Source organism: Miscanthus floridulus, unplaced genomic scaffold (genome assembly GCF_019320115.1).
Source record: "Miscanthus floridulus cultivar M001 unplaced genomic scaffold, ASM1932011v1 fs_329_6, whole genome shotgun sequence".
In the NCBI taxonomy this organism is placed as follows: Eukaryota; Viridiplantae; Streptophyta; class Magnoliopsida; order Poales; family Poaceae; genus Miscanthus; species Miscanthus floridulus.
The window spans coordinates 25,787-36,731 of record NW_027096596.1 but is presented as its reverse complement, the minus strand read 5'-3'; the positions used below and the strand labels follow the sequence as shown (position 1 = coordinate 36,731).

The 10,945-nt window shown below is 42.0% G+C and overlaps 2 protein-coding genes across 4 annotated transcripts; one reads left to right on the top strand and one right to left on the bottom strand.

Annotated features, from left to right (window-relative positions):
- Positions 1–965: 965 nt before the first annotated feature.
- On the top strand, positions 966–7,713 carry LOC136531365 (alpha-terpineol synthase, chloroplastic-like). 3 transcript variants are annotated; one of them, XM_066524030.1, is made up of 7 exons: positions 966–1,241; positions 1,370–1,622; positions 2,160–2,526; positions 2,630–2,848; positions 5,092–5,227; positions 5,572–5,823; positions 7,217–7,713. In XM_066524030.1, exons 1-7 carry the CDS (start codon positions 972–974, stop codon positions 7,520–7,522), a joined length of 1,803 nt encoding a protein of 600 aa, XP_066380127.1. In that variant the 5' UTR covers positions 966–971; the 3' UTR covers positions 7,523–7,713. The 3 variants fall into 3 exon arrangements, with proteins under 3 accessions (XP_066380127.1, XP_066380128.1, XP_066380129.1); XM_066524031.1 differs by having other exon boundaries at positions 1,373–1,622; positions 7,217–7,712; XM_066524032.1 differs by lacking the exon at positions 7,217–7,713 and adding an exon at positions 6,057–6,200.
- Positions 6,069–7,025, bottom strand: LOC136531366 (probable calcium-binding protein CML18). The gene has a single exon (XM_066524033.1). It carries the CDS (start codon positions 6,525–6,527, stop codon positions 6,069–6,071), a length of 459 nt encoding a protein of 152 aa, XP_066380130.1. The 5' UTR covers positions 6,528–7,025.
- Positions 7,714–10,945: the final 3,232 nt, after the last annotated feature.

The window sequence follows — 10,945 nt, the reverse complement described above, 5'->3', positions numbered from 1 at the left end:
GAGCGAGTTTGTTGGGTACAGGGGCTCAAGTAAGGTGGAAATGGACTAAAACATAAATATATGTGCGGAAATGCTTGTTTCTGAGCGCGCGCTCGCGATGCTCGGCGCGCACAACCACGTGGTCGTCCGATGCGCGCGGGAAAGAAGGAAGCTCGTCCAATGTGTGTTGACGCCGAGGCCGGTGAAGAAGGCACCGCCCGCGCTCGCCGCCAGCGCCTGATTCGCTCGCCCTCTCTCTTCCCCAGCTCCAGTGGCGGCGGGTTCCGGCAGGAGACGGAGGTCGCCGGAGAGGGAGAAGAAACAACTCCGGCGGGTATAGAATGGCCGGCCGGCCGGGGGAGGCAGGTAGGCCCGGCGGTGGGGATGGTCGACGAGCAGTTTTGGGGATCATGCGGCGGTCGTGGCGGTTGGGCCAGGTCGGGGCGGGGGTGCCATGGCCGGACTTCACGGAGTTCGCCATGGCCGCTGAGGGTGGGGCGGGGGGGGGGGGGGGGGGGGGGGGGGGGGGGGGGGGGGGGGGGGGAAGGGGAAGAAGGTGGTCGCTGCCGGCGGTACGGTCTCGCCGGCCGTGGGAGGTGGTGGAGGCGGGGGTGAGGGCGAGGACGAGGGCGCCGAGCCGGATCCGGAGGCGTGTGGGAGGAGGCGGCGGGGGCGAGCGCGAGAGGAAGCTCGGTCGCCGGAGCCAGGCGGGCGAGGAGGTGGCGGTTGAGCACGCATGCTGAGTCGTGCAGTAGAAAGAAGATAAGGCGAGGAAGGTGTGCGGCCGTAATTTGTGGAGCATGCGCAGGCGGAGACTAGTAAGGTCCTTAGATACGATTAGACATATATTTATGTATATACTTTGAGTGCAAGTAAGAAAAATATATGTAATATGTGGAGATGTGCACAGCAGCAGTAAAATTTCTCCCCCTATATATATACATATATAGCCCAGCAGCTTCTCCTAGAAACCACAAGAGTGCAGCAGCAGCATGAGGACCTGCAGCTATATCTCTGCTGCTGCGGCATCACCGCCGCTCAGGCAACAATGGCCAGGCATTTCATGGCGGCGCCACAGCAGGCAGTTGCAATGCCGCCAGTCGCAACAGGGTTATTCCGCCGCACGAACACGGCATGACGACCTTGACGACCACGGTGACAGCCGCCTGAGGCAGAACGCCGGCATTTTCCAGCCATCTATCTGGGGAGATTTCTTCCTCGGCTACTCCAACCCAGCAGCACCTAATTCATCGCAACAACAGGTCTGCTCATTTATAGATGTTTTTCCTTTTCTTATTCTATACATATATAAACTTATTAATGATGTGATAGATTCTTAGATTTTTCTTCTAATGGAATGATAATTATATTGGTGTTGCACTATTTTTAGCAGATTCAGATGGAAGAACGAGCGGACAAACTCAGGGAAGAAGTGGCCGAAATGATAGCATGTTCAACTACCACTGCTAGTAGGCTGCACCTCATCGATGCATTGGAGCGTCTATGCTTGGATCACCTGTTCGAACAAGAGATCAGTGCTGCACTAGCACAGGTTGAGACTGCTGATGTCAGTGACTGTGATCTTGGAACGGTTTCCCTGTGGTTTTGTCTACTTCGGAAACATCGATACACGGTCTCGCCAGGTAGCAACATGAACATACTCTCTCCATCCCAAAATCCTAAAATAAGTGCCGTTATGGTATTTGTGCCCGTCATACTTTTTTAAGTTTGATTAGATCTATAAAAAATATTAACAACATTTGTATCTTTAAATAAGTTTATTATAAAAATAGATTCAATGACATATCTAATAATACTAATTACGTACTATAAAGATTAATATTTTCTTATATATATTTAGTCAAAGTTAAAAGCGGTTTGATACCTCAGGAAGTGAGAACGACATTTATTTTGGGACAAAGTACACCGCAACTAATCATTGCATTACCAAATCTTAAAATAAAGCATATGTATTGTGCTCCATTCCAATTATAATAAGATATATATTTTGATTTGATATTTAGCTTTTGCTATACACTTAGATAGATGTACACCATGTCTAAGTATATTGTAAAATTAATGTATCTAGAAAAGCCAAAACATCTTATAATTTGAAATGGAGGCAGTACTTTCTTCAACTTATCGAAATTCAAGCTGAAAAAATCTGCACCATATTTCAGATGTGTTTGTGAGGTTCAAAGACGAAGAAGGAGGTTTTCTAGTGGACGGTCCTAAAGACCTACTGAACCTTTACAATGCTTCGCATATGAGGACCCATGGAGAGGTAATACTTGAGGAAGCTGTACTATTCAGCCAAACGCGTTTAGAAAGAATGATACCTTACATGGAAGAGTCATCATTGGCACGTGAAATAAAATCTTCACTTGAGATCCCTCTTCCTAGAAGAGTTAGAATTTACGAGTCAAAGTATTACATCTCTGCGTATGAGAAAGATGCCACGTTGCATGAGACGGTGTTGCAACTTGCAAAGTTGAACTCAAATATTATGCAGCTCCATCACCGACAAGAGCTGGATATCATTACAAGGTCAAGTAACTCTTTTCATTACGAATTTATCATCTAATTATATTTCATATTGCAAACTAATTCCATTATATTACTGATAATAGTACCTCTAATAAATTTATAGGTGGTGGAAGGATATAGATATTGAATCGAGGCTTCCATTTGCTCGAGATAGAATCGTGGAGTGCTATTTGTGGATATTAGGGGTATACTATGAACCATGTTATTCACGAGCCCGAATAATATTGACAATGAATATAGCAATTGTGACCATTGTGGATGATATTTTTTATTCTTATGCAACTCCCGAAGAATGTGAATTATTTACCAAGTGCATGGAAAGGTTTGTATTGCTTCCCTACTTAAAAGTATCTTTATCTTAGGTTCACAGAAATTGTGTCTATCTTTACAGTAGAAAATATACATGGAAGAATAAAGAAAAATCTATGCTACTTTTTCTAGCTATAATTTATATGTATGTGTTCGATTCGAAAAAGGGGTCAAAGTTCTTTATATATGATGTTAGAAAAATAGAGTATATATTTTTTCCTTGATGCGACCATACTATAAATAATAGTAATGTGTTATTTTTTTCAGTTAATCTTGGGCTTAGTTCACACATAAAATTGAGAAGTTGAACCAAATATTTGGGCCCTGTCAACTATCTATAACTAAAAAAAATGCAAACTACAAATTTATAGATCGTGTCAAGAACTACAACGTTGCTATAGACCGCATGTCAGCATCCGAGGTGGTTAAAAGTTTTGAATTTCAAAATTTGATAATTTAAAATGGATATATAGTGCCATAAAATATCTCAAATAAAAACTTGCCAACTAAAGACCCCCGAGAGCTAAAACTTTGATACATACCATGTAAATATCAAGGATTGTTTGGAAAAAATCAGAATTTGAATTAAAATATGAGTTTTAAAATATAGAAGTTGTGAGCTACAAAATTAAAGATCACGTTGAACCTACAATTTTGATACTCCCTCCGTCCTAAAATAAGTGTCGCTATGGCATTCGTGGCGATCAGGTTTTCTCTAGTTTGATTAGGTTTGAAGAAAATATTAGCAACATATATCTCCAAATAAATTTATTATGAAAATAAATTCAATGATCTATCTAATAATACTAATTATGTACTATAAATATTAATACTTTCTAGTATATCTTTTGTCAGAGATAAAAGCATTTGACTTCTCGGAAAGCAAGAACGACACTTATTTTAGGACGGAGAGAGTATATGTTTGTCCTTATCATCTGACATCATATGAAAATGTGTGACAACTATTTACAAAGGTAGAAGACGCGCCTCTGGAAATAGCTACATCTATAAAGTAGATTTTTTAAGAGACCTTACCTTTGAAAATCGATTTGCAAAGGTAGGCCATGGCCATTTTGTACCCTAGATGATTTCTATTGACCGTACAACAAGAGGACCACCTCTGTGAACAACACTAGTACACAATTGATTTTCGCTAATATATGGTTGCTATTTTTTTTACTGATGGTTCACAATGTATAGGCACCACTAGAAATGAAACAATGGGTCCAGGCCATGAACCGCCAGTGTAAACTTATTTGTACTGCCTGTTTTCTTAAGTCTACCACCAATAAAAATACATGATTTCGACCAGTAGTAGCCTCAAGAAAATAGCTAGTAAAAATGCATTTATACCGGCGGTTTTCTTAACCTAGCATCACTACAAATAATTCGAAATTAAGTTTTTTAGTTTTCCAAATAATCTCAGGTGGAGAAATGTTCTACACAAAAGTTGTAGGACTCAAAAAGTTCTACAACTTTCTAGTTGATAACGTTTTCATTTAAAATCATTATGTTTTAAGATTAACTACTTTAAAATTCATATTTTTCTTGAATTTCACAAATGACCTCGGATAGGAAAACGATCAAAAGAAAAGTTGTAGATCTCGAAGAGATCTAAAACTTTGTAGTTGAAACTTTTTCATTGGAATCCATTTAGGGCTTTAAATCACCATTTTAAAATTTGTCGGACTGAATACTAAGGGAATATTTCTGCTATTTAGTCACAAGTGGTATGGGGTGTAACACGTGAGGTTTGAGGTGCTGAGTTCAATTCCTAGGTTTCTTGGATAACCGTTGTGGCTACATCGTGCGAGCCTCCTCGGATAATTTGCTATTTTTTAGCCCATTTGCAATAATAAAAAATCATTTATAGTGGCGGTTTTCTTAAGAAAATAGCTAGTGTAAATCCATTTACAAGGAAACCGCCAGTGTAAATATTTATAGTGGGGGTTCTCTAGAAGACACCTGTGAAATTCGTGATTTTCGCTGGCCTTTCACACTGATGGTTGGTAAAAACACCAATGAAAATAGGTTTAGAACGGCCTGTACTAATGTTCTGTGTACCCATGCAAAGTCCAGTGTCACAAATTTGTTTTTGTAGTAGTGAGTGTATAATAAATAATTACATAGTAGAATTGCATTGAAAAGTTTCTGCATGTATGTACTAACATTTTATTATAACTATGTATGTAGTAATATTTTTATATCATTGTGATCATGTAGAACTCACAAATTTTCGTGAACTATTATTTCCAGCTGGGATTCAAAGGGGGCTCGTGACCTTCCAGAGTGCATGAAATTTGCTTTGGAGAAAATATTCAATAGCTACGAAACCATTGAAAATATGCTCCGCCAGGAGGAGAAATATCGAATGCCATATCTAAGATACTTTGTAAGTTGGCTTACTTATCTAGATGTTTCAGCCTTTTGGGTCTCAATCTGAATGATTATCCGGGAAATCATTAGGTGTATATAGTATTTAGCTAGTAGCTTTGCATGCTAACTTGATGCTATGCTATTATCACAAACATGTTTATAAACACATACTCGATTTAGCTTTTTGATATGTGAAAAAATTCATATATTCAGAAGCTTGTGTAATTTGTATGATCTTTTTTTGTTTCCTTCTTCGTATCGTGAGACGCCTTTGTAAACCTTTTAGTTCGTTGTTTAATAAAATCCAGTAGGGGGAAACCCCTCCTGTTTCACTAAAAAAAAACTATCTTCTATTTATAGGCAAAAGACTTAGTAAGAAGCTACAACAAGGGGGTAAAAATGCTTCAAGAAGGATACATTCCAAAGTCTGTTGAAGAACATCTGAAGGTTTCGATGATGACCGGCGGATGTCCCTTTTTGTCATGTGCTTCCTTGGTTGGGATGCATGATATAGCAACAGAGGAATGCTTTGATTGGGTTTCCAGTGTACCTAAAATGGTGCAAGCACTTTCCGTGATTCTCAGACTAGTAGATGACCTCGAGTCATATGAGGTAATATCCCTCATTACTTGGTTTAATATATATATATATATATATATATATATATATATATATATATATATATATATATATATATATATATATATTTGAGTTTGATATTATTTTTCACATAACATTGCTTTACGATGAAGCCACACAGAGGGAATTTTCTGACAAGCTAAATACATTGCTACAAAAGGTGTTTCTATACGGAGTAGGTCGTAAAGTAAGCTTTAATTATACAGGCTGTGCTTTAATTATCCAGCACATACGGCGAGCGCGGCCTGTCGGCCAGCGCTACGGTGAGCGCAGCCTGCAGCTCGGCCGAGCTGGCGCAGGACGCGGCGGAGCTCCCGCGCGGAGTTCAGCCCGTTGCGGTCGGCGTTGTAGATGCGGAACGCCTCCCGCAGCTTGGCCGCGGTGGCGTCCTCCCTGCCCTCCTCCTCCCCGTTGCTGCAATGGAAGGCGACGAACTCGGCGAGGTCTACGAAGCCGTCGCGGTCGGAGTCCATCTCGTCCATCATGCGCCGCACCTCCCTGGGCCCCGGCAGCGCGCCCAGCGCTCGCAGCACGGACGACAGCTCCTCCGCGGCGAGCGGGAGCGGGCGCGGCGGCGTGGTCCGCGCGATCGAGAGCGGGCGAACGGGGCCGGCGCGGGCGAGCGCACGCGTGCCGCCCTGGATAGAAACCGGTGGTTTCATCGTTGCTCCGTGCATCGGTGGAAGCGAAGAGGCCGTTTCTATGTGAAGAAACGATTTCCTCTGTTTTCATTCTCTTTCCTCGTTAATTAGGTTGCTATGCTAGCGTCTTAGGTGGCATCTAACATCTCGTTTAATAAAGATAAAAACCATCATTAATGTCTCATTGAAACTGCCCTAAGTAAGCCAAAAAATTAGCAGAAAACTCTAATATGACATAGCAACATCTCCATATATTTTACCACTTTTTATGCCTCCAAAAGCTCCCTAAATAGAATGCTATAGCACGGCAAAGAACATATAGTGTGGCATTTTCAATTAAGGGTGCTTAAGCAGGTTACTACTGAAAGTGCATCTACAATGGTGGCTAAGATAAGCCTACCACTAGTGAAAATGCCCATATTTCCACCGTGGTTGTCATAAAAAAAACCATCGGTGAAAATTAAGTGCTAATGTTTACTCGCTATTGCTTACATTAATTGACCAGGGCTCTGCTATATTGACCGGCTCTGGAGAGAGCAATTTTCCATGATAGTTTTAGCCACGGTCCACTCTGGCTCACTGCACCGGCAGCAGTAATTTCTAACCGTGCAGTACTGCTGTAAACAGATTACGCCTCTAAAAATCATTTTTTATGGTCCTAGGGTAATGCTTGGCATGAGTTTGCCTTTCTCTTACTAATATCTTGAATATTTAACTTCATGCAGCGAGAGCGGCTGATCCCTCATGTTGCTTCGACAATCGATAGTTACATGAAGGAGCACAATGTCTCGATCGAAGTTGCACGTGGGCAGATACACGTACTCAAAGAGGAATCATGGAAAGATTTTAACAGCGAGTGGCTTAACACAGACAATAATGCCTATCCAAAGCAAATACTGGAGAGGATATTCAACTTGACGAGGACGATGGAATTCATGTACAACCAAGGGGAAAATTTCACAAACTGCCATAACTTGAAGGATACCGTCCATTCGTTGTTGTTGGCTGAACCATTTGCGATCCCCATTTAGCACTATGTGATGGTGTAACAAATAAATTATTACATCTATTTTATATGAATAATGTTGGATTACCTCATCCTCCTGCGTGCACGCTTGTTATTAGCTGTCTAGTCTGAAGACTACAATGGCTTGTTGTAACATATATAAGCTCAGACACACAAACGAGAACCTTCTCGAATAGGAGAAATCTCAACTTATAAATGTTGGGTTATATAGGAGATGTTTCTTGTGTTACTAAGTATATCCAGAAAATACAAGAACTCAGGTCAAGTCAACGACTTGAACCCATATGAACGACATCCACCACAAGTTGCCCTAACAAGCTTATTAGTTCAGTATTAAATAATAAATGAAGTTATAATCCACGGATTGTTTGCTTGCATGTTCATAAGAGTTTATATTTCATTATTTACATTTTGTTTGGGATAAAAACACTTTCCATGTCATAAACAGAGAACAAAATTGACAAATTTTAGGTGGTGGCTTGGTTGTTACTAGGCTATCTATCAAAACTATTACTTTTAGACATATAACTGTTGGGGGACGCCTTTGGCGCGCCACCCCGTCATACCCCGTCCGGACCCTTGCCCGCTCTCTTCCCCCGCACCTAAAGAAGCATGCGGTGTGGCCTCGCCCGTCGCGGCCCATGGAGTAGCATCAGCGAGGGGGTGGCCTCACCGACGCTCCCAGAGAGGGTAACTTTGATCATGTGCTTTTGCAGATTACGCATTGCTCGCAAGGCCAGCCGGGCAAGAAGGAACCCTCGTGGAGCCACGTCCCCCCGCCGTAAATAGAGGACGAAAGACGGTGGTCTCCAGAGATAGAGAACCTTACGGCATCAGAGGAGTATTTGAGAGTGAAGGACATAATGTCCTTAACACTCTTATGGCCATGTAAGAGGGTCCCTGGTCCGCTTAGGGATGACTGCAATTTTACTGTGCCCCTGGTATGGCCTATAAATACCCAGTGGACACTAGGATGATAGGGGATGAACTAATGGCTATTTACTCTTGAATTTATTACGATCCTACCCTGTTCCACTTTGTCCATCCTTTGCTTTTCTTCTCCTGTGGGACACCCTCGGCCTCCTCCACGCTATCCTTTAGCGAGGGTAGGAGGCCAAGCAAAGCCCCCACAATAACCACATACATTCACTACCCCAGATCAGGACATCACTGTCGGTTCAAAATTCCCCTTTACTGTCGGATTTTGAACCGACAGTGGCATACCAGCAGTGATGTGGGGTTTACATCACTGCCGGTACTCAGAACCGCCAGTGATGTGCAGGCAAGACTATCGGTTCCTGGCACTACCCGACAGTGTGAGTTGAGCCCACACTGTCGGCTTGTGGCATGAGCTGACAGTGGTGCTCAAGCAAACACTGCTGGCTTGTGGCACGAGTCGACAGTGATGCTCAAGCCAACACTGTCGGCTTGTGGCTCGAGCCGACAGTGATGCTCAAGGCAACAATGCCGGGTTGTGGCTCGAGCCGACAGTGAAGCTCACGCCAACACTGCCGGCTTGTGGCTCGAGCCGGCAGTGATGCTCAACCCAACACTGCTGGCTTAAGCTTTGAACCAGTAGTGTTGCTCAAGACATCACTGCCGGCTTGACATGCAAACCGGCAGTGATCTCTTTTTCGCATTTTATCGTTTTATATAATTTATTTTTTATTTTTTTGTGGAATCGGGTTTAGCTTTATATTCCATATGTAGACGATAGGTCCGTCAACATTAAACATTACAAATATTATGGTTATAGTTCAAATGTACGTATGAAGCTCTCGATCCCTTGAAATAAAAAAGAAATTACAATAGTCTAGCGAGCCTCTCTGGCCTGTACTACGCCTTGTAGTTCACGGACTGTGCAATGGAGAATGTTCATTGTTTCCAAGCACTCTGATACGATGAAGGCTGCTAGCTCCAATGACCTCCATTTCTAACAGCCTATTGTATTTAAATTTCTTGCGCTGTCATTGAAAAAAAACTGATTTCGAAAGGCAAAAATGTTAGAAAAATAAGTACATCGTTTTGTTGAATTAACATATATAAATAAAATGGGGATTATACACACCAAATGATTTGTCGCCTCCGATTTTACGCCGAGGTAGCGAAGCATTGCCCACATTACGTAGAACCCGCATTCATTGTTTCCAGCCGGCTAGTCTAGGGTCTCCAATTGCATTAGTGCAACCTGGAATCGAACCTTCGTCCCACCGACCATTCTTGCCTGGACACTGTGCCACATTATAAAGTGTGAAAAAGTCGCAACATTAGAATATGCTATGTGCAATTAGAAAAAAATATGTTATTAGGTTCGCTTACGCATTAAGCACTTCGACTAGGGGATTGAGCAAAGAAAGTGGCTTTTTCTTCGAGTCCCACACCTTGATATGATTTGTTTTAATATCAACAACACTAAAGACGAAATGGTTGCTGCAATCACAAAACCCTAGTTAACGAATAATCGTAACTACAAAAACAAGCATAAAAATAAGAGCAGAGAACACATACTCGCGGTTGTAGGCTAGAAGTATTTCGGTTTTGTTACTCATCTTGAAATTTTTGAAAATGGCAGTCAGTGTCTTCGTCAGATCTTCCACTTTATTTCCATGCATGCCTCCGCATGTTCTCTCATTGACTAGCTCGGGGTCCCGAAAAGACATATGAGTGTACTTTGTTTTGAAGCAATATTTTGCTACACACCTGCATAATTCATGGGGAATATGTAGTCATTAACTATTTGTGTATCGAGAGAGTAGTTAATTATAATATCGTGCGAGTAGGGTACTTACATAGTCCACAGCATTAACATTTGTGTATCGAGATCACATCTCTGGAATAGCTGAAACAAGTGATCCCAACCGGCAAAGTGGTTCTCTTCATTAGGATAATGGAAAACATTTGGCGGGCGGATAATATATTCAAAACCCACCTACCCTGTCTCAAGTGCATGGACTATGTAATAGTCATGCAAGTCACGCATATATGTTGTCAAATTTCTATACTCCTCGTCCACCAAGAAATTGCCTCTTTGAAACTACATTGTTGGTCTTGTCATCTCATATAGTGAATCATAATAGATGTTCGTGGCATCATCCCTGGTTAATCTGGGGTTGTCTTCGACAATCTTGTTTATCTTCCTTTGATCTTCATGTTGTATTTCTTCAACTCTTAATTGATTGTGCTTACTCTCTGTTTTCCTATTGAATTCGGACTGCATCCTCCACTTAGGTAGTGAGGCAAATAGATTCCAGAATCTAACTTTGTCTTCCTTGGAGGCTACTTCTGGCTTTTGTTGGTTCACCAAGTTTGGAATGTTGTCACTCATCATCCTTTTCTTTTTTTGTTGGTCCACTTTGGGAGCATTAGCGACCGAATCCGAGGACCTTTTCTGCGACTACTAGGATGCCTTAGGTCTTGTTTTGGGCTA

Excerpts from the sequence above, each read along its gene's own strand:
- LOC136531366 (XM_066524033.1), bottom strand. The coding sequence starts at position 6,527 with ATGCACGGAGCAACGATGAAACCACCGGTTTCTATCCAGGGCGGCACG.
- LOC136531365 (XM_066524030.1), top strand. The coding sequence starts at position 972 with ATGAGGACCTGCAGCTATATCTCTGCTGCTGCGGCATCACCGCCGCTC. Across the intron at positions 1,623-2,159 it reads TCGATACACGGTCTCGCCAG|ATGTGTTTGTGAGGTTCAAA; the intron begins GTAGCAACATGA and ends ACCATATTTCAG. Across the intron at positions 2,849-5,091 it reads TTTACCAAGTGCATGGAAAG|CTGGGATTCAAAGGGGGCTC; the intron begins GTTTGTATTGCT and ends TATTATTTCCAG.